The 23,376-nt window shown below is 53.1% G+C and overlaps 1 protein-coding gene across 1 annotated transcript in view; it reads right to left on the reverse strand.

The window, feature by feature from the left end:
* The window catches only part of BTBD16 (BTB domain containing 16), a 41,038-nt gene extending 18,482 nt beyond the window's left edge, over nt 1-22,556 (reverse strand). Inside the window, exons 1-8 of the mRNA XM_087862485.1 lie at nt 22,504-22,556; nt 20,909-21,060; nt 16,914-16,987; nt 14,656-14,799; nt 11,120-11,209; nt 10,029-10,143; nt 6,187-6,256; nt 4,712-4,842 (exon numbers count right to left, since the gene is read on the reverse strand). Coding sequence (XP_087718611.1) covers nt 4,712-4,842; nt 6,187-6,256; nt 10,029-10,143; nt 11,120-11,209; nt 14,656-14,799; nt 16,914-16,987; nt 20,909-21,060; nt 22,504-22,521 — 794 coding nt within the window. The 5' untranslated portion in view covers nt 22,522-22,556. The remainder of the gene's footprint in view (nt 1-4,711; nt 4,843-6,186; nt 6,257-10,028; nt 10,144-11,119; nt 11,210-14,655; nt 14,800-16,913; nt 16,988-20,908; nt 21,061-22,503) is intronic.
* Nucleotides 22,557-23,376: the final 820 nt, after the last annotated feature.

A 23,376-nucleotide genomic window follows, 5' to 3' on the forward strand; every position in this document is an offset into this window, starting at 1 on the left:
TGGAGCCTGACGCGGGGCTCGATCTCAGGACCCTGAGATCACGACCTGAGCCGAAACCAAGAGTTGGACGCCTAACTGACTGCACCACCCAGGCAGCCCCAGCCCTCCGTCTTTAGGCTAAGTACCAGTACTCTAAAGTACTGGTTCCTGCTGAGGACAGTCAAACATAGTTTCATTTACTTAGGAGCTCTGATGGCCTCCCAGAACCCCCAAACTTCCCTCCGACACAGGTGAGCATCTGGGCTGTCCTACCTGTTTCCTGGTGCTCACCAGTAGCCACAGGGAGGTAACCGGTATTTGTTCCTTAAGAGGAAAATGTTGTTAACAAGACACTGTTTGTCTTTTTTTTTTTAGAAAATTATACATAAATAATAAAGGCTCCCCTTTGAGTACAGACTATAGAGAAGGCCGCATCGGTGCAAACAAGAAAGCGTGAACAAGGGTGCCTAGGGCAGCATCGATGGCAGCAAATGAAGCAAAATGAAACAAAAGGCCATTAGGTAGGGAATGAAAAGTTGCTATCTATTCATTCGCTGGAACCCTGTACAACATCAAATTTAAAATGCTAATTAGATACGTAAGTATCGACATGGAGAGAACACATCACATTATGTTAGTAAATAATGTCAGCGACAGGACATTACAGTCACTACGAGAGCACTGCTTTGAAGTTTAAGCTTTTATGAAACAATATTACGAATTATTTATAGACACGCATGTATGTAGTAAGAATATAATCACATAGATTGGGTTCATGCAGGCCCACGGCAACGATCTGATTGTCTTCAGGGAGGGAGGGAGGCCAAGAGGACGCTGGGGAGGGAGCATGGTTGACTTCTGCTTTATTGGTAATGTTTTCTTTCTTATGACAAAATGTCACTGTTCGTTTCGGGAGGCGGGTCCAATTGTGTTTTCTATTATTCTCCTACCTTTAAAATTTTTTTACAATAAACACTAATCGTCAATATCCTTATTGATCTTGGTTATCAATAGGGAAAAATGAGTCCCCGTGCAGAGCAGAGCAGTGGGCTGGGCTGGTGAAGACCTAGGGCTTTGAGGCCACTCAGATCTGTGTTCAAATCCCAACTCTCCTGCTGCACACAGGGAACCCGGACCAGTCCTTCCATTTCCCATAACCTCCCTTCCATAGGTGAAGACGCAGGTAACAGTACCGAGCTCACTGGTGGCTGGACAAGTTAGGCTGATAACCCAAAGTGTCCTGTATACCACAAGTGCTCAATAGTTGGTAGATATCATTGCCATTAGCCAGAGAAGAGCCATGCCCCATGGTGGTCCAGATATTGTGGGACAGGCTCGCCGTGGAGGACAGGGGTGGCTTCTCCTGGGAATTCCTGAGCCCTCAAGACGGATGGTATCATGGGCAGGAAGCCAGGGAGAAGTGGGCAGAGCCCGGGTTGTAGGGCAGCTTTCCGCGCAGATAGGAACTGGATAGCTGGCAGAGTTTTCCACTTCTCCTGTCTACCAGGAGCTTGGCTTCCAGAAAAGCATAACTTGGAATGAAGCTTTCATAGTATTAGAGTTCACGGAACAGGGTAACCCAGCGGTGACCTCCAAAGAGAAACTTAACCAGCAACCCAAGGCCCAGGCAAAGAAATGAAAAACCGGACGCCCCGGAGGTCAGGAAAACTGTGTGTATTTTATGCAAGGCTGTTTACGAAACCCAAAGGAAGATGGGGTCAAAGGGAATGCAGAAAGGGAAGGCGAACGGCCCAGACGCTGAAGCATCTGCTGAGAGGGACGTTGTTCCCACGACGCTTAGAGACCCAAACACCACGACCGCAAGCCAGGGGACAGGCCGCCGTCTACATTAAGTGGGCCCGGGGCATGTGCCATCGCTGACCCCTCGTGGGCTGGCATTTCCACACAGCGGCTCCAGGGCCATGTGACTGGCCAGGACAAGCCAGTCCTACCTGAGTTCCGGCTGCTGGGCAGCGTGGCCTCGGGAACAAATAAAGAGGCCGTGCAGCATGGAGGGTGGGAGCCTGGACCTTGGAGCCCGAGCCCTGGGCTTGGCCCAGGCCTGCCTTTTATTGTCCCTCTTATCTTAGGGACATTAACTGTACCTATCAGACATGGCTGCAGGGGGTCGGAAGGGACAGTGTACAGAGCAGGGCACATACTCCACAGTGCTCGGTAAACGTGAACTCATCCAAAGGTTTCTTCTTCATCAGCTGTGGTCCAAGGTGCCCGACCCACCAGCCAACTGGCGTGCCCAGGTGAGGAGCCCGAGCCTGGCTAAATGTCTCACAGCCCCGCCAGGCACCGGGTGTGGCTGGGCCCCGTCTCCCAGCACCTTCTGTTCCCCACCACCATCCAGGTTCAAAGCAGGCAGCCGCTGGACCTCAGCAGGGCAGCCAGGAGAATCTGCCTTGGGCAAAGCGAACACGAGGTCTGGGGCTGCCAGCCAGGTGCCTCCAAGGCCCAAGGACTGATGACGTGCTCGAGGCCATGCAGGGCTCTTCCCTCCTGCTGCTGGGATGACTCTGGACTGTGTGCAGACAGCTCCTGGGGAGGGGCCAGAGGAGCAGGACCCCGTTCCCACATCAGTCATGTCTCCCCAAGCTTGTGCGTCTAGACACTCGACGCGGAATGTGCTTGACCTCTTTTCCTGACTCGTGTACGTTTGTAAGGCCCACGCCATCACCAGGGTTCTGGCTGTGGTCAGACAATTTTTTCCCTTTTCTTGGTTAAATGCTACCAGGGTGCGACAGCTCAGTGTTTCCAAGGGAGGGAGAGTGTTAGGCAAAGTCTAACGGATGCTTTGTTTACCTCTCCTTCACCGGTTGTGTAACCTCTGCTCTACTGGAGAGTGGGGGAGGGCACATGTGCGGAAAAGCAGCAGGGAGTGGGGAGAATGACACCAGGAGCCCACCCAGGGCCCCCGGCGGTGCTCCCGGGCTGGGGTTCCCGAGGTCCTCCTGATAATACGGTCTCCCTCAACACCAGAACTCTGTTCTAGCAACCTCCTTTCTCTTTAAGTGTGAGGGCATCGCAAGCCACGCAGTAAATTCAAACCAACAGTGAAATGAAACTGTCCAGATCTAACTTCTGAAATCAGAATGCTTTCCATCCCATAAGCATGAGTAAGCATTTCATTTCTAATACATGGCTAAAGCGTTTAGTAGAATTTACTCCTCGCTTTTGAAATTTGCCCTAAGGGGATACAATCTTGGTATCTTGCCATGGGTATGAAGAGCCTTTTAAAGAGGCCCAAAGAGTCCTGACAAGTAAATGATCTGTCACCCTACACCAGGCCCTGCATTGGAAGAAAGAATGTTCTAGAAGAGAGTACCAGGCCAATGATGTTAGGTCTTGACATCAATGCTACATTGCCTGCAGTTCATAACTGCATTGTGATTACATTAAAAAGTTCTTTTTATCAGCAAATAAACACTGAAGCATTTAGGAGAGACAGCACCTGATGTGTGCACCTTACCCCCAGGGAAACAAGATGTGGGTACGTAACGACACGCAGATGCTGATGACCGAGCAAATAGCAGAGATTGACCAAAACCGGGTAAAGGGTATATAAGTATTCTTTGTACCGTTCTTACCATTTAAACTCAAGGTTGAAATTATTTTTGCATAGACTATTTTTAAAAATACTTTTCACTTGTGACAAAAACAGAAAGTCCTTTCGACTTCATAATGGCACTTCTAGAAATTTAATGTGGGAAAATAATCTGAGATAAAGACATGTACGTTGCAGGAGGTCACCAAGGCGCTATATTTATATTGGTAAAATACTAGAAATCACCTCAAAGGTCAAGCACTGGGGACGTTTCTATGAATGACTCAAAGGACCAGCAGGACTCAGCCAGGAGCCAGGCATTTTAGGCGGGAGGGAGGGCAGACCCGTGGGTGGCAGGTGCTCGGCAGGACTGGAGTCTCAGGTAGCCCCGTGGGTGCCTCGTGGCCGGTGAGACAGAGGGGCAGACGGGCACACCAGCAGCACTTAGGCTAGAGACGCTCTTGGTGGGGGTCAAGAGCAGACACAAGACCCTAGTGAGAGGTCCCTGTAGGGGTCCAGACAACAGTTGATGGAGGTCTGGGCTCCGGCTGGTGCCCGAGAGGAGAAGCCCATCGAGATGGGCTGAGTCTGGAAGTGTGACTGACCCACCCGGGGGTGAGGGCCAAGGGGTGTGCAGAAGGACTCCCAAGGTTCTAGTTTGAGCAGCTGGCGAAGGGACACAGGGCGGGGCCCCAAGAGTTGGGTGTTAGCTTGAGGTCAGGTCAAACAGCTGTCTGGGTCAGAAATGTTCAGGAGAAGAGCAGGGCTAAAGATAGGAACTGATTTAGGATGAGAGGTTTTGTTTTCTGATTTTCTGATTTTTTCTGTTTCCCATTTTCCACAGTGAATGTATATTAATGTGACAGGATGTCTTTTTAATTACGTAGGCAATTACTGAATTAATTCCCGTATGGGTAACGAGACAGCGGGCACCCAGACGGTCCCTACCCCAGTGAAGCAGTGTGAAGGGAGTCATCCCCACCCCCACCCCCAGTGCTCCACGTTTTGGCGCCCACCTGGGGCTGGCTGTGCAGGGTGGTGGGGAGAATGGGATGGAGCAGTGCACACTGGGCCTGGCCCCCTGGAGCACCTCCCTCCGGGACCAGCCCTGCTGCCCCAGGCCCACTCCAGGGACAACTCCTGGTCCCACACACAGCATCCCTGGGGACCAGCTCTGACCTGGGGGACCGCAGCACCTTGTGAAGCAGCTCCTGCGGGATTTTCCGGAGGTGGATCTGTGTCCCCACTAGAGGGACCAAGTTCATTTCCAGCCACTTCTCACAGGCAGTGGTGAGCTGCTCTTCCTTGTACTGAGAAGGGAACGAAAAGCCAATGGATAAAGAGATCCCTGAACTCCCAGCGCCCTCTGCTGGCCTATGATGATGCCACAGGCGGGCTCCCAGGCGTGTCCTGCCGCAGACACGCTCAAATCTTTACTTCAAAACACAGACACAACTAATGAATCATTGAGCCTTACATCGAAAACCGGGGATGTACTGTATGGTGACTAACATAATATAATAAAAAATCATTATTAAAAAAAAACAAAACAAAACAAAACAAAACACAGACACTGCAGCAGGTAACGTTTTTGGAGGGTTTGCTATGCTCCCGGCCCTGCACTAGGTGGATTTCAGTTAATCCTCACCACAATCCTATGTGCCCGTTTCCTTCTTATCCAACTAGCAAGTGGCGGAGCTGGGGGCAGACCCTGGTGATCTGATCACAGGGTTGCACACCGAATTCACTGGGTGTGCAAAGTCAGTCAGTGATCAGGGAAGGGCCTGCAGGGTGCACCCCACGTGGAGGCTGGTAGGGGCACGTACCGTAACATCAAAGTCCAAGAGAAAGTTCTCCCAGGGCCAGGAACCTCAACAGGGTCTTAGTACACCTTGCATGTCCTTGGGGTGACAGTCCTTCCCAGGCCAAAGAGTGGCCAAGAAATGCTGGCCGCAGTGCAAAAATGCTGCCCACAGAGTGACTTTCTAGTCCCTCATGGAGTGAAGGTGAGGGCACTGCACCGTCTTTGACAAAAGAGGCAGTGAGTACCTTCTTAGAGGCCATCACAAGACACTGTGACGTGCTGATTGTACCGCGAACACGTGATGGTCAGATGTGACTGTTTGCAGGTCAATGGTGGCCTCACAGAGGAAGGCTGGGATCAGATGGCCTGGGGTTCGAGCCCAGCACCGCCACTCAGAAGCTGTTACTCTGATCAGAGTAACCCCCTCCTTGGGTCTCAGTGTTCTCCTCTGATAATGTGACCCTTAAGATTACATCATTTATTCCCAATACAGACACAGTGACTGGCCCCGGGCAGGGGGACACACACAATTTCACCTGACTCCAACAAGAATGTCCTGGAAGACTGTTATTTTAGTGAGAAAGGCTATGCTTATATTTGACCCCCTAATTTTAAGTCTGTTCTATTTTTCATTTTTTTTTTCAATTTTTGGTTTTAAAATGTCCTTTTAAATTAAAAAGATTTTTTAAATTGGCAAATTTTCCTTGGCAAAATAAAATATTGGTACCCATAAGTGGGTGCTTTCAGAGAGATTTTTCTTTTAGAGCTGGGCCGGGTGGGTAAAGTCCTAGAGCATGAGGTGCTCCTGAAGGTCCCCAGGTGCGATGCCCTCTGTCCAGGTTATCCTCACCTTGCAGCCGGCCAGGTAGAAGTCCTTGATAGTGCTTGGCGTGAGTCCGTTCACCATCATGGCCACGCACCTGCAGAGAGAGAACTGCGGTTTCGGGAGGGCCCCAGGCTGCTTTCACAGAAGTTAGCAACCCCAGAGGTTTGCATCAACTCCAGGATGGTGGTGGGGGTGGGAACCGAGGTGCAAAAAGGGGGTGTGCGGAAGGTGCTGGTCCCGCTGCCCACCAGGCACTGTGTTCTTCCGGTGCTGGTTTTTGCCAGTGAGACACGCAAGCAGAATTAGCCGGGTCTGGAGCTGGATTACAGAAATTTGTACTCCACGAGGCTGACACGCTCACGTGTGCCCCCTCTTTCTCACTGTGAGACTCATTGGCCAGGCTGCACTGGAATGGTCAGGCTTCCCCAGATCAGGGGACACAAAGCAAGCCTGAAGCACGCACATACATGCACGCAGCACGCATGACCCCAGCTGTGCCAGTGCACACACGCGATGCACGAAACCAAGGAACAGGACCAGCTGGAACCTGCGTGCACACACCGCATCCCCCGAAGACAGGCGGCCTCAGCGGTGTGGGATCCAGACCTAAGCAGCCCTCGGGGTGATTTTGCACTTGGCTGGGAGCTCCGCCAAGATGACTTTTGAGGTCTTGTCCAGCACCTGGATTTGTGATGCTATCAGAGTGATCCAGGGCATTTCTGTTCCACTACACACACACACACACACTCCTACACACACCCTTGTATCCCCCAACCACACACGCGTGTGCGCGCACACACACACACACACTGAGGCTTGTGCCGCCACACCCCTGCCAACTGTACCGTCAGCCTCTCAAAGGCAGGTGAAGCCAGCCCAGCTGTGTGCCAGGCCCCCCTGGATCTGACCTCTAATACCCCCCACAACACCTGGAGAATCTTGAGTAAGCCCCATCGGCCCCCGGCAGGCTGAGGTTTGCTCCCCTGTGCAATGACAGCTCACTATCTCCACAGCCCTTGCTACTCTGACCTTTAAAACGGGTCATGGGGTGGAGGAAGGAAAATGAAGGACGTGTCATGCTTGGCTCAGCCCGAAACAGCCAGGGCTAGGGCTCCAAGAGTAAGCTGGGGCTTCGAATCTGGGCCTGCCGTAGGGCAGCCAGGGCTTAGATGGACGCTGCAGACCCTGCTCCTGGAGGGAGCTGACCTTCCAGCTTTCGGGTCAGAGATATCAGAGCACCAGGAAACAGCTGCTCTGGAACGTCCTGAGCAAGGAAGCTGTGGGGTAGTCGTTACTACTACGGCTGCACGGAGCTGCAGATGGGTGGTGCGTGCAGTGCAACGGCGTGTGGGAAATCTCAGCAAAAGCCAGACCCTCAGCCCCAGTGTAGGGAGCCCCAGACCATCCACCACCACCTGGCTCTGCCTACACCTGCTCCTCTCCCACGTCCCACAGCCACCCGCCCTGCAGGTCAGGCTGAGCTGACGGGCTCGAACACCTTGTCAAGACTCTGGTCCCCTCGGCTGTCACGCCCAGGCCTCGAGAGCCTGCATCCCCGATAAGGCTTCCTGATACTCCCGATCGGGTGTCTGGCCTGAGTCACTTCAGGAGCCCCAAGAATGAGATACGGGCTCACAACTCTCCTCAGGGTTGAATCTGGCTGTGTGGGCTCTACAGAAAGTGAGCTGAAACCAGCACGAGTCTCAGGAGGGGTCCTGCCCTGCCCTCTCCAGAGCAGCCCTTGTCCTCCCTTAACTTGGACGGGAAGTTCGTTCGTTCGTTCGTTCGTTCCTTCCTTCATTTCCTCAAACAAAGTCTTGAGGCGGAGAGTGGAGCAAGCTGCCAGCGGACCATTGCTGCCCCGAGTCCCCTCTCTGTGTGGAATCATGTCAGGTACAAGAAATCAGAGAGCTAGAAGATACCACCTTGGAGCTCGGGATTTGAGTGCAGGAGGCACACATCCCTGGAAAAGCCCAAGGGAAGGGACAAAATATTCTAGAAAAAATGAATCCCATCAACGATTTTCCATTTGGTTCACTTAACCTTTCATAAATGTTACTGGAATGGGGCAATATTACAGGATACAGGAAAAGGGGAGTTCTAAGAACTGTTCTGGTTAATCACAGGGACCTGTTTATTTGAAATTAATCATAACACAAAATGTCCCGTTTGGGATCCCCATCCTTCAGTCCACTTTACTCATTTCCTGTGCCCTGGAGACTGTAGGGCAGGAAGTGCTAGAGAGCAGGGATTCTGTCCCTCTCGTCCTCACTGTTCCCGGTGTCCTGGAGACACCCGAGACATTGTTCTTAAAGGAGCAGATGAGTGACTGAAGGTGGGATGGAATAAACTGGCAGGTGACTGGCCCCAAGCAAACCCAGCTTCACCAAATGCCCCTGAAGGGAGGGGAGCAGGAAGGCTTTGGTCCATGAGCGAGCGGGTGACACCACCACCTCACCCTAGCAAAGCAGAAACGGACAGTGTTAGGGGCCCAGGTTCTGGGGCCCTCGACTTCCTGCAAGTTCTGGCTGCTCTACTGTGGCCTTGAGCAGGTTACTCACCTCATGAGGCCTCAGTTGTCTTGCCTGTGGAGTGGACATAGTCATGCACCACCTGCTAGGGCTGCAGGGAGGAGGAATGAGGTCACCCTCGCCAAGAGCTGAGGGCAGGGTCTGACTACGGCAATGCTCCATCTCAGAGCACATCTCCTCACCCCCAACAAAGTCCTGCGAAGTAGGTCAAATGTAAGGAGCCCCATTTCACAGCTGAGACCACTGAGGCACATTAGAACAAGGAACAGCTAACCACAGGGCTGAGCACAGCCCCTGCTGCTCACACCCTAGGTTGCTTTTGGCTCTGCAGAAAAAGCCTAATGAAAACGGGGAGGCTTGGGGTGCCTGGCTGGCTCGGTCGGTTGAGCATCCGGATCTTGATTTCAGCTCTGGTCATGGTCGTGGTGTTGAGCCCTGTATCAGGCTCTGCACTCAGCATAACATCTGCTTGGGATTCTCTCACTCCCTCTCCCTCTGCCCTCTCTCAATCAAACAAAAACAAAAACAAAAACAAAAACAAAAACAAAAAACCTGGCAGCCTCTGAATCTCAGCGCCCGGAGCTGCATTTCCCCCTCACTCCTTCAGCACGCACACGTTCTCTCAGTGCCCATGGACCCACTTGGCAGGTTGAACTAGCTTTCACATTTGATGCCAATCCACTGTAAACGCCTCCTGATTCCCCCTGTTGTCCCCCCTGATGGGCAGCCCCGGTGGGCCAGCGGGGTCTGAACACCCAGGAGAAAGGTTGTGCCCCCAAATGGGCAGCCGGATTGGCGGGCAATTTGGACTTTGATCGTTGCGTTTTTAACTCTTCTAAAAGATCTACAATTATCATGGGCAATATTTGTAATAATAAAAATATAAAGAAAAACAAGCAGGAAAAGTAAATCCAGACAGTGAAGAGTCAGCCTGTCTTCGAACGGCCAGCTGGGCTGTGTATGCGCTAAACGAGAGGCTTTTTGGCTACAAGTGAATGTGGGTGAAACTGACAAGCAAGCATGGTTCGCGCCCCGCCCCCCGGAAGTCACGCTGCACACCTGTAGACTAGCTCCCAGGCAGAGAGCCCCACCTGCACGGCATGCAGTGAGTCAGGACCGATTGGCTGGAAGGAGCACGTTGCTGGGGCAGTGGCCCCGCTGTGAGCTCATTACGTGTGAATGAGTGCCTCAGGGCCTCAGCAGACTCAGCTGTGCTCTGTGCCGAGAAACCCAGGTGTCCAAGCCCACAGAAGAGGAACGTTCTCTCCACGGGCCAGGAGGGCCCCCTTCTACCTTGCCCTGGGCGGGCCCGGGCCCGCGCCTTGCCACACTTACCTTTGAAACAGGCTGCCGAGCTGGAGAATGTGTGCGGAAGCCAGCACGCCCAGCACATCATCCATGTCCATTTCCACCTCGCCCAAGTAGAGGTTCTTCAGGGCCGTGGCGAAGGCTGGGGAGCAGCAGCCGAGAGAGAAAGCCGTCAGCTTGGGGCTCTGTACCCTGCGTCCCTTACTTGCGGGTGCCCTCCCTGCGGGATGCTCGAGTGTCCCCAGCTGGGCGGGCAAAGATGCCCTTAGAGGAAATGCACCTGCTCGGACCTGGGCACAGCTCCAGCCTGGGCTCCCACCCTCCCCAAAGGAGTCGAGGACGAAGCCCAAGAAAAACCAGCTCCTGCTGAAAGAACGCTACTTGCTCTAAGCCCAGCCTGGGGTCTGTGCCTCAGGGGTCCTGGGAACCTGGGCTCCGTGTGCTGTGCTGGGAGGTGACTGCCCAGATATGTCCAGAATGCTGTGTGCGCCTGGAGAGGACGTTTAGCTTACAGCAGACTTTCCTCGGAGTCTGGGGTCTTCAAAAAGGTTAAGGACTCCTGGCAAGGGCCAGGATGATGTCATGTCGAAGAACTGAGCTCCTGTGACCCGGGAGCAGAGGGACTGGGCTTATTCTAAGTCAGTCTACCTGATCCCCATCAGCACTGCAGCCCGGCCCGGTGCTCTCTGGGGACAACCGGCCTGCCCAGGGCTTCCGCGGATGGTGTCCCGACCTGCAGATCCACAGACCATGACAGCATGTGGCTGCACACGTGCGGCATTAAGACAGAAGTCGGTCTCTGTTTCCAGGGGGCCAGGCTGGGGTGGGGGAGGGTGAGCGGAGCGAGGGAGGGGCATGTCCAGTGCGGCCCTGGGAGGGCGGGCCAGAGGGCTTCCTTATCATCGGTCTGCCCCAATGCCTGCTACGTCCTTCCTCCTCGGCATCCTCCACACCTCTTTTCAGGGGATGAGCACCTCTCTCTAGCACCTTCTCTGCTCCGCTCAGCTATTTCTAATAAGAAAGGACTGAACACCATGTGCAATTTGTTTGTGTTTGCAGATCTGGGAGGGCCGCTGGTGCAAGGGCATTCTTGGCATAAGAAGACTGGTGTACATTACCAACTTTAGTGACCAGGGGGTCATTGATCTTCAAGGAAATGATCATCTTCTTTATGGGGGGTCTTTCCTTGACCTTCCCAGGCAACTGAGCTAGTAAAGGAAACAGAAGGGGGACGTCAGGACCTGATAGTTGCAGTGAGTTGTATAAGATACAGTGTGAGGTCCGACGGCCCTTTGTACAACCTTGACCTTGGCATTCACCACACCATGTTTTGCTTCTGTTGCTTGTTTAGGGGATGCATTTTTGAAATGATTCTTTATTTAGAAATAGCTGAAGATGCCTAAGAAGTTGCAGAAACAGTTCAGAGCTCTCGTGCCCTCCTCGGCCGCCTTCCCCACTCATCTTACTCAGCCACTACGGCTGCCGAAACTGGGAAACGGCTGCTCTCAGTGTATGTGATATTTTTTACTGGCCCCTGCCCCTCTCTCTCCCCGCCTCCTCCCTCTCTCTCTTTAGGCTGTGAGCAGTTTGAGGGCAAGGGGTGGGCCTCTGTTATCTCTGTACCCCCAGCCCCCCACCTGACCTGGCATGAGATGGGACAACAGTGACCACCTGCTGAGGGATGAGTGTGGGATGAAGGCAGCTGCCCAGTGGCTGTTGGGACTTTGCCCCACAGACGTCCAAACAGGGGACCCCCGCCACTAAGGGCTCCCAGGAGGCAGGAAAGGGGTAGCCCGATTCACTGCCAGCCTCCCCCAACCACTGAGACTTATTCTAAAATGTGAGTTATAACACCCACGGCCCTCAGGTTTCCAGTGGCATCTCAAGCCCTTGGCACAAAGCCAAAGGCCCTCCGGGGAACCCAAGACCACTAGTCTCTGGCTCACTGGACCCCAAAACTGCCTCCTTGTGGCTTGTTCCATAGAAGAGTCACGGGGCTCCATCCCTCCCCCATCAGAGATGCACCTGACTCCATATGGAAGGTAGCACCCCACCCCCACCTTCCCCCAAACTGGCTTTATTTTTCCTCCCAGACTCACTATTACCACCACCTGCTACCACGTCATGTCTCTGCTGGGCGGGCACACTGGCTGGCTTCCTTGCCACTCCCTCCCCAGGACCCGACACGGTCTTGCACACATTGGTCCGAGTTAACGGAATGAGGGGATTCTATCAGCAGAATCCAAAGCCTAGTGAGCTCAAGGTTCTAGGTAATGAAAAATGACATGAGTCAGGATCCAAAAAAGGATGTCACACTGCGAACCGCAAAGACCACGGAGAAAAGGGGGCAGAACAAAGATCCACTCTCGGGCACACGGGGCTACCGAGCCCTCTCCCACCACGCTCACGGCACCTGGCTCTGTTCAGGCTCTCGTTTGGCAAATATTTATTGAGCACCTGCGGGTGTCAGGCCCTGTTCTCTGCTCTGGCTCCTTTTCCTCCGGGATTTCAGGACCGCCTCCTTCCCGTACGCGGCACTGTCGCTCACCCGCGCTGGGGACGCAGAGGAGGCACTCCGGAGCTGGTAGCTCGTGTCATGACCGGTCATGCTCTTCCTTGTGCTTTGGCGTCGTTTCAGGTTGGCTTGTCTGTCCCCTAACCCCCGGACACCGAGTTCCTAGCCCAGTGCCTAGGATAAGTTAAGCGCTCGACATTTGTCGAGGGAAGAAAGGAAGATAACCGGGGTGCCTGGGTGGCACAGCGGTTAAGCGTCTGCCTTCAGCTCGGGGCGTGATCCTGGCGTTGTGGGATCGAGCCCCACATCCGGCTCCTCTGCTATGAGCCTGCTTCTTCCTCTCCCACTCCCCCTGCTTGTGTTCCCCCTCTCGCTGGCTGTCTCTATCTCTGTCAAATAGATAAAATCTTTAAAAAAAAAAGAAAAAAAAGAAAGGAAGATAACCTGCTAGGTCAGAGTCAGGGGAAGACAGAACTTCAACATTGCTGTTGTTTTACCGAAAACCTCAATATCGAACAGGAAAGTAATAATTTAATCATGTGCTTCTGAGGTACTCTGAAACCAAGTGGCTCCTTTTCAGTAAAAGTGTACCGTTTCCTTTTGGGGGTTCCTCCTAGAGAATAAACGGGTCCTGCAGAAGTACGGCTCGTCCTGGACTCTTGGTGGAAGGAAAATGAGCAGCTGGGACAGCCGTGCGTGGTCACTGCACGGTGCCCGCCACTCCAGGACAGTAGCTACACAAAGCAGTAGCCGCGAGACTATCCAAACTGTCCTTGTGACGCACGTCCTGCTTTCGCAGGAGCACGAAGGCTGGCCGTGTCCACGGAACATCATGGGCACACGATCCCTAAGACCAGGCGCAGACCCTGAAAGTTGTGACAGTCTGGGCAGGGGGTGTCTCATCTCTGCGCCGACCTGGATGCCCCCCCCCCCTACCAGGCCCAGGCTCCCAGGGGGCTTGGAGCAGAGTGGCTGTCTTAGCAGGGCTCAGTCTTTTCAGTGACACCGTCCTAGAGTGTCAAAGACCACAGCATTAGCAGTAACTCCGTCTTCTCTTTCCAAATTCTCTTGCTTTTCAATACACTCATGTTTGGATCTCCACGGCCTTTCCTTGGGTGCCTGGGGAGTGTTCTGACCTGGGTGCAGGGGACGTGGAAGCTGGAGCTCAGTCCCACTCTCAAAGACACTGGGACAAACGCTTGGAAGGAGCAAAGGAGACTGTTGAGTGAGGGTCGTCCCAGTGCCGGGAATGCCGCAGCCTGCTCTCAGCCCCCAGCACAGCGGGGAAGGACTGAGTCAGAGGCCTTGTGGCCTGGGCTGATTCCGGCTGGCAGCCAGGCCCTTTCTCCAGGCTCAGGGTGGGGCAGCAGCTGGGGGGCTGGCCAGCCTGTCTGGCTCTGGAATAACAGAGCTTTGCCGCCCCATCCTGGAAATGCAGTCCCTCTGACTGGCCGCTGTTTGGCTTTGGAGACCTTGCATTTTCCACGGTACCTGCTTAGAAGTCGTCCTCAAATGATACCCATCTGTCTTACCCAAAGAAGGCAGTGCGTCTGGAGAGGAACTTAGGGAACAGAGAGGGGAGCCTGGGGGTTACTAGAGTTGGAAAGGGAGAGAAGGAAAGAAAGAAGTGACCTGAATACTTTATGGAATGATGTGAAGTTAAGAAAAGAGAAAGCAAAGGAAACGTAACATTGACGTACACATGAAACCTCTAAACAGCACACTGGGCCAGGTGTCCGAACCATGCCTTCCTTCCAGAAAGCCCATCAGAAGACACAACACAACCGTTTGCTCTTCTCAAAGAAGTAGGTAGAGTCTCCATTTCAGCTGGCTGGGCAGGATTGGGTTCTTATGAGAAAAATACATGACATTTACTGAGCGCCCCGTACGTGCCAGACATCGTTCTAGAACCTCACAGTGACTTACCTTCTCTAGGCTTCAAAGCAACCTAGGGAGAACTATTATTGCTACATTATAGCTGCAGACCGACGTTAAATCCCGTGATGAGGTCACACCATGGGCCTTGCTCTTATCTGCCAGGGTCACCTTGATCTCCAAACGGATGACCAAACGCCAAGCTGGGGACCCTCAAACCAGAGAGCATTTGGGGCTCTATGCTGAGTGCCAGTAAGAAAATACCTCGCAGAAGCCTCTCCAGTTCCTTTGTGGGGCTGGTGGTGCCCTGGGCCAGTGCCATCAGGTAGAGCTTGGCCAAGGTCTCAGACTGGAAAAGCTGGGGCTGGTGGAGTTCCCATTTGGAGCCCAGACAAGTGAGAATCACGTCTAAGGAGAGAATGCCGTGATGAGTAGGTGGTTTGATGGCGCCCCTTCCAAGAGACATGTCAACTCCTCCCACCTTCCATTCCATTCCAGCCGCAGAGCAGATGGGCGGGTGGCTTCACTGGGCTGCTCCAGGAACAAAGCAATAAGGTCCGCATGGGCCCCAGGGCACTAACTGGCCCCCGGGGGATACAGTGAGCAGCCTTACAAGGTAACATAGAGATAAGTATCCAAGAGCAGCTGACCCATAGCTGTAGGACTTCAGAGGCACATGAGCTGCCCTCCACTTGGGGAACTGGAAAGGCTTCATGGGGAAGGGACACTGGCTGACACACTCTTGGGGGCCTCACCATGCCCTCCCGTGATAGCGTTTCTCACCCTTGGCACTGTTCGTATCTGGGGCCAGGGAATTCTCTGTCATGGGGCTGCCCTGTGCCTTGTAGGTTACTTACCAACATCCCTGGCCTCTACCCATGGGATGCCAGTAGCACCCTCCCCACTAGGTTGTGATGACCCCAATATCTCCAGGCATCGCCAAATCTCCCCTGGGAAAGGATCTCGCTACCCAGTCCCCTGTTGAAGCTACTGGCATTGGTGTTTAGTTATCGGCCACCGGAAAGGTGACAGTGCAGCTCAAAGACCCATCACGAGCAGGCAGAGTCCTTGTGAGCCTCACTGTCCTCGGGGGAATGCGGGTCCCCAGAAACCCCAGCTCATAGGTGTGAAACAGGATTCCAAAGCAAAGGAGGCTTTTTGCAAGGAGCTTTAGCTCATCCTTGCACAGCTGATTAAAAAGAGAGAGCCTTTGACAGGAGGGCAGATGGAGGAGCCAAAGATGCCGACCAGGTGAGGCGTGAGAGGCTGTGGGAAGGGGGCCCCTGCAGGCTCATCTCCTGTCAGCGCAGAGCTGGGGGAACAGGGTGCTGCTGGGCCATCCCCCAAACCCTCAGCCGCATCATGGGATAGGACCTTAAGCGCCACGAGCCCCATCGACCTGCTAATGGCCTTGCCATTATTTCGGCTGAGTGAGCGTGGGCACCTGTTTCCTCTCCTGACATTAACACTCTGATTCACCAACCGTATGATACTGTTTCATGCTGTGGTTCAGAATGCGGGCTCACGTCTCAAATCTCGGGTCACCTCTGGCTGTGCTGGGCTGGCAAGAACCCCACCCGTGAGGGCGATTTTGGGCAGGGGCATTCTTGTGGAGTAAGCGTGTCCTCTCTTTGGACACCCATGTCTGCTTTCATGGTGGCACATGCATGGGAGACATCATACCCAATCCCCGAAGTCTTCTCCCTGAGCCCGGAGATGGTCTCAGACTACTTTCAGGGTCTCCAGTCAACCAGAACCCACAGACAAGAAGACATCAGTTAGCCTCCCCGGGGAAGGAGGCTGGCTCTGACCTCAGGCAGCTTATCTAAAAAAAAATCTCCTTCAAGGGGGTGCCTGGGTGGCTCAGTCGGTTGAGCGGCTGACTCTTGGTTTCAGCTCAGGTCATGATTTCAGGGTCATGAGAATGAGCCCCATGTCGGGCTCTGTGCTCAGCGGGGAGTCACTTGAGGATTCTCTCTCCCCCTCTGCCCCACCCCCTCCCTCTCTAAAATAAATTAATAAATCTTTTTTTTTTTTTTTTTAGTCTTTAAGGAGCTGAACTGTCCAGGCCCGGTGAGGTTCAATGAGCCTTTTCCCAGCAGGACAGACCTAGCCTGGCTCTTCATTCTAAATCAGAAAAGTCCTCTTGCACAAGTGCAGATGTGATGTCCAACTCATGACTGGTTAGAGCTAAAAGGGACAGAGAAGATCTGCGCATGCTTGACAGGGCTTCTGTTTCGTTTTCCAATCTAAACCCTATTTATTTGCACCAGCACGTCTGTCTTCCCTGTGACCGATTAGCGTATGAAGATGTGTTTGCCAAGCCCGGTTTCATTCACCATCCCGTGGTGTATCTGACAAATATTTACGGGGCCTATTTGATGTCACACAGTGTGCAGTGGGTAGAAACTGGGACTTACAGACCAGTGCCCTGGCCTCACGTCTGGTCTCCTTCTGCAGAAACCACCGCTGGCCTGGGGTGCTGTGGCATTTGACTGAATCCACTGGCGACAAGCACTTACCTGCCTCCCCACTTCGGATGGTCTTTTTCTTCAAGTTCCCCGAGAGAATCTTCTGGATTTGTGAAATACATAACCTTCAGGGAAAATACAAACAGAAAATTCAGGAGTTAACACAGACCTTATTCTCCAACTGCAACACGTGTCATTCCAGCGTAAGTGGCCCTAAGGCATCCGCTTGTCCGGCTTCGCACATCTCGCCCCTTGGGAGTCTCCTTAGGTCACCCTTGGTCGCCAGTCTGATTAACGCTAAGCTTTGTCTGGTGGCTGGCTCGAGACATCAACCCCTGTTTTCGGTTTGTGGGTAGGCTTTAGCAAGCAGGTAGCTGAGGTTATATCAGCTCGCCTGAGTGATTCCTCTCTCGGTGAGTGTCTACAACAACGTCTAGCATATAGTAGATAGTCCAGAAACATCTGCTAGAGAAAGGAAGAGACGGTTCTGGGCGTTTCTGAGAAGGGGCTCACCCATGCTTCCGTTTAGGGAATATGCATGTCACACTCTCAATGTGCCCAAAAACAAAGCTCAGATTTTTATCCCAAACCAACCCTGCTCTTTCTCCAGCAAATGGCACCACCAGCCTCCAGTTGCCCAGGCCAGCATACTGACTGTTGTCACATCTGATCGCTTGCCTAGATCTGGTAAATATCAGATGTCCTCTCCCCTTACTGCCATGAGCTGCCTCCAAGCCATTATTATCTCCCTGAAATCAGTCTCCGGGCTCCAGGAAGCTCCCCTCGGATCCACATCGGACGCTGCAGCCTGAGAACCACGTGAAACGCACGTCTGCTCTTGCCTCTCTCCTGCTGCAAATCCCTCAGTGTCCCCCCAGCGCTCTTGGCGGAAGCCCCCACTCATCAGCATGGCTCGACCCTCTACACCCCCTGCTCCAGCCCTTCTCGACAGTCTGAACCCACCACCTCTCACTTCCATTCTCTTAGACATGCAGCAGCCTCTGCCCTGAGAACCTTCCTCCTGACCTCTTCACTTGAGGAGCTCCTACACTCAGTCGTTGCTTTCTCTGGGGAGATGGAGCAAGTGGCCCTTCCACTGACCGCCCTGGAATTACCCCCACCGGAACTCCTTCTATTGTGTCTTGTGGCCGCCTGTTTCCTCATGTGTCCTCTCCTCGAGGCTCTGCGTTCCACGAAGACGAATTTGGCATTTATTCATTGCCGGAACCCTAGCATGGGCACCACACAGGTGTTCAACACATATCCATTCAGTGACCGAATGATGACAAAGGGAAGATATCTTCTCATGAACACTACATTCATCCCGTTGAGCAAGGACATGAAACCAAGTTGGAGTCACACAGTCACAGCTTGAAGACAGTCATCCCAAGAAAGCCAACTGGCCAAAGGACACTTGATGACCACATCTGGTCAGTGTCACTTTTGCCATGCTGTTTTCCAAAGGTTCCAAGAACCCTCGTGGCCAGGGTACATAGAGGGGGGCTTGGGTGGGGGAAACCATGTTCAGAATAACATTGACCACATGCTGCCCTTTCCAAGTGGAGAGGGTGGCTAAACAGTGACTCAGCCCCAGGAAGCCAGTGAGAGCTTGAGGTATTTATCCAACAGGAGTAGTGGCCTTGACCCAAGCCCGCCTCAATCCTTCTGGTGGCTTGGGTCACACGTCTAGTAAGAGCTGGCCAAGGTCAGGGGTTCAGACTGTGATCTCAAAATGGAGCAATGAACTTTGGAAACTATGGGCAATGCCCATGAGCTCAACTACCCTCACAAACACCACTGTCATCGGCCGAGCCAGACAACAGAAGGAACCACATTGCCTTCTCCCGGTGTCATGGGTCCTTGCCAAGATATACCATCTATCATGTGGGCTCTGCAGATTCCCAGGGCTAGGTTTATTTTAGGACCATTGGCAAAGTTAATGGAATAAATGGCATCTGTGAGCTGTCCTCTTCACTCTTTGGGACTAGACGGCCTGAGATAAAGTGGCACGTGGGAAAACTGGGGGCATGCTATTAGGCTGGGGACTCAGTCTCCCCGGTGGTGACCCACGACCGAGAAACAAGAGGGGAAAGGCAGAAATTCTCTGTGTCTCATGGATGGAAGGACTTCCTGCAGCAAACCATCCAAAGGGCTTTTGGCTTAATTCTGGCAAAACCCCAATTTGATTTCCTGCCCCCTGACTCTGAGTTTGGCCATGTGGTTTGCCTTGATGTTAGCGGACGTGATGTGACTGAAGGTTTGGAAAGCACCCGTGCCCCTGGGCTTGCCTCTTGTCCTCTGCCATCACCAGCACAAGACCATGCCCAGGTAAGCCCACCATCTCAGGAGGGGGATGAGAAGAGCCCAACTGCCCAGCTGAGCTGAGCGTGGATCAGCTGACCACCAACCTTATGAGTGATCGGCCTTCCCAGAGCGCGTCCTTGCCCCGGGCGGCCTCTGGACCCACAGCTTCCCAGCATCACCGAGGAGAGAGGCCCACTGTGTCACCTGTGTGTTGTAGGCCAGGTGTCTTGCTTTGGGGGAAGGTGGTAAGAGGCACAATGAAAAATGGGGCTGTTGGCTGTCAGAGCACAGGGCTGGCACACCCCAAAATGAAATCACCAGGACCAATAACGAAAACTGTTGCTCAGGCGAATAAAAGCTCCATTTACAGATCATCTACTGTTTGCTAGAAACAGTGCTAAACGTTTTCAAGGTACCAACTGATTTAATCTTCAGGATAACTTCTCCAGAAAGATGCTATTATCACCATTTCACAAGTGAGGAAACTGAGGCTCAGCGACGGTTAGCCACTGGCTAAAGGTCACAGGGCTAGTAAATTGAGGAGAAGGAATTCTAACCCTGTCTGACAGGCTGCTTTCCACAGCCCTGACACCCAGCACAACTGCCATCATCCTCTGGCTTCTCAGGCCTGCCTCCCAGCCCCCCCCCCCCCCCGCCCCGCCAGCTTAGCTCAGCGACTGTACAGACCGAGTCCTGGAGACGTCTGCTCCCACTGCCCAGCCACCGTCACCAGCCTTCCGAATCAGTTTGCTTCTATCCCCAGGCCCCGCTCCAGTGCCTGCCTCCCCAGCCTGGTCCTGCCACTAATGAACAACATGCATTTTAATCCTAAGACTTCTTCAAGGCCCTAACCAAACAAAATACAAAATACATATACAATAGAAAATAATTCAAGATAGTTTAAGGCTAATGCCCCAAACGGCAACTCACAGCACTCAGTTTTCCTAAGCTGGGCTCATCCGAGCATTGAGGCACCTACCACAGATGGATTTCATTTATCCAAGTGGGTGTACTTGAGTCATGGGGGGCGGGGATTGCAGCAGGGCCGGCCAGGGGGTCTAGAAAGGAAAGATGGGGCTACCAGCTAAGCAAACAGGGAGCGAACAGCCCTTCTGTGCCAGGGGCTGTCCAGGGGCACAGGCCACGTAGAGGTGGATTTGACCGCGTGCTCACAAGGCAGGTACCGCCAGCCCAGGGGGGGGCAGTGGCATCAAAAAGGTCCAGAGCACCAGGGAAGTGAATTCTTCCTTCTGCAGTGGGGTCCAGCTCCATGTCCCCGGAGAGGCCAGAAAGAACTGGTCACATGGAGAAGTGACACTCTAAGCCAGCCGCTAGAATTCCTTGGGAATGAGGGAGGAGCTGGTCTCACACACGGGAGCTGAATGACCGGGTGGAAGTATGAATTTGTGAGATAGGGTCGGACTCAAGCCAGGACTAGCTAAGTTTTCTTTGTCAACAAATCAGTTGATAAACATAACGGAATCCTGCTAGGGTCCAAAGTTACCAATATGAAGGAAAAATCTAGGGAAAAAAAAGGTCAGTCTCTCTCTGCACTTTTATCACACAGACACACATCCTCAGTGGAAGTGGTCACACTGAGGCTGTCCATCCCTGAAGCTTGGTCCCAACGGCAGCCCCGATGAGCCCATCCGCCCAGGTAGAGCGGCCCAACCATGGGTCCTTCCCCAGAAATGCGGTTCCCCCATGGGGCATTCCTGGCCGTAGGCCTTTGATCTCCCTACCTGTCTGGGTTCTTCAGAGCTTCTTCAAAGTCCACGTTCAAAGCCTTGCACATCTGGGAAAGTCCCAGGAGGTCCCCGGAGAAAGGCTCTCTGGGAAAACGCCACCGGTTGGTCGAGCCAACCATCCGGCGTTCCAGCCGAGCTCTGTGCTGCTTGGGAAGCAGAGGAAGGGAGATATCCTTTTTTAACCTCACCCAAATGCCAGGTTTTCCAAAGTGTACAACAGAAAGAAAAGCAAGATACATTATAAACGCTGGTTGACTTTCAGACATGGCCAGTATTTCTCAGTAGACAGAGGAGTTGTTCAAGGAACAAAGTAATTTGGAATAGGATCTGGGACAGAAGGTGCCAGAGGCAAAAGGTCAGGGAGAAAGATCGTTTCTTTGCAGGTGGTTCTGGAGAACCCACGAGCAGGGACAGGATGATATTTCAAGAGACTCCGCATTACGTGCTTATCCTCACTTGGGATTCAGAGAGACACCACACTGAGGAGATCCTAGGTAGGGACTGCTTTTCTCTCTTATTGTGGTAAAATACACAAAATGTAACATTCGCCATTTTATCCGTTTCATCGCGTACAATTTAGGGGGCATTTGGTACATTTACAAAGCGGCACAGCGATCACCACTGTCCAGTCCAGTTTTCATTCCCCCAAAAGGAAACCTTAGCCCCATCAGGCCATCATGCCTCCTCCCCTCCCCCAGCTCCTGGCACCCAGCAACCTGCTTCTCTATGAATTTGCTATTCTGGATATTTATGTAAACAGAATCAGACAACATGTGGGCTTTCAGGCTCGGCTTCTCCCCCTCGGCATAATGTTTTCCATGCCCATCCCTGTGTTAGCGGGTATCGGAACTACATTCCCTGTTGTGGCTGAATGACATTCCACTGTGTGCGGAGACCACGTTCTGGTTATCCATTCGTCAGCTGACAGACACTCGTGTCTTTTCCACCTCTTGGCAATCGTGAAAAATGCTGCTGTGAACGCTTGTGTGCCAGTTTCTGTTTGAACACCTGTTTTCAATTCTTTTGGGTCTATACCCAGGAATGGACAGCTGGGTCACTGGCAGGGACTTTTACTTAGATGTTTTCTTGAGGTCCTAGGACTCAGCCGTTTGCTTTAGGGAGCAGAATATTCAGCGTGGAGGTAAGCCTCAGGTATGGTGGCTCAAGGAAAGCTAGCCAGGGAAAGTGTGCCAGCAGGGCGGTGGGGAGACCAGGGGCCAGGGAATGGGGAATTTAAGGTCCAATCTTGTTTTCACCACAAACGGGTTGTACGGCCTTGAGCAAGTCATTTAACCTTTTGAGCCTTTTGGTCCTCATGTGATGATGGCGATGGTGATGATGTTAAAATGATAAGAGGAAGTTTGGGAACTACGCTTTGGTGCTTGGAATACGGCGGGCGATCGAACACCGTGGAATGTGAGTCTAGATGCAGTCCTGTGAGTGGTGGGCTCCGATAGCAGGGTGAGCCACTAAACTGGGGGTCCTGAGTGGTGCACGACCCGCCCCCTGTGCAAACGTGGCGACAGAGCTGTAAGCAGGTGCTTCTGCCGCTCCCTCTGCCCGCCCTCTCTCGAAACCCCTCCACTTACCGGATGCAGCATTTTCATGAACCCTAGCGGTGACTACACCCGGGGGAGGGGGGCAGGGAGAAGAAACACCTGGAAGACAAAAGAGGTACGGTTAACATTTTCAAAAACTCTCCAGAGGAGCTCTTCAAACCAGGAGATTGGCCTGAAGAGTCTGTATTTTGCCACAAAGAGGAATAATGAGTAAACTTCCAGGATGGGCTCTTCATCAAATCAAGAGACTCTCTTCCCTGCTCTTGTGCTGGAAATGGGGCTCAGCAAAAGCCAAACGGGAGATAACCCACCATTCTTCGCCCCTTTACCAAGGGATGGGAACGGAAGGAGGTCTGGAAGTAGGCTGGTCAGATCATTCGCTACTTGTGATGGTCCCTCGGCTTCCAGGCCCACCTGCCTCCCAGCCTGGAGCCCCCGCAGGCCCTCCCTACCCAGTCCAGGCAGCGCAGGTCCCTCTGGATACCCTCCGTCTCTAACGTACTTACGTCTCTGAAGCCCCCTCGCAGCCACGGGTGCGTTTACAGAAGCTTGTGGAACAGAGGCACTCTCGTTGCATTCGTCTCCGAATTACAGGGTCGCTGCGGCCTGCTCACCTTCTGACTCTGAATCCTGAAAGTGCTCATGACATCTGGGGCTCAGCCTTTTCTTCTTAGGGGCCAAGGTGCTTTGGCAGGGGAGCTTGCCGTTGGTCTCCCCGATTGTGCGCACCACGGCAACATCAGGAAAGGTTCTGAGCACTTCCTGTTCCAGGCCTGTCTCAGGCCGGCTGGGAGCTGAGGGCAGGGCGCCATCACACAGGCCTCCCTCCGTAGGGGTGCCGAGCCAGCCCTGTTGCCCTGTGATGCCATGTTTCCTCACAGCACCTGGGGTAACCTGGAAGGT

The sequence above is a fragment of the Ursus americanus genome, chromosome 6 (assembly GCF_024610735.1).
Source record: "Ursus americanus isolate L20-20 chromosome 6, mUrsAme1.1.p, whole genome shotgun sequence".
Taxonomy (NCBI): Eukaryota; Metazoa; Chordata; class Mammalia; order Carnivora; family Ursidae; genus Ursus; species Ursus americanus.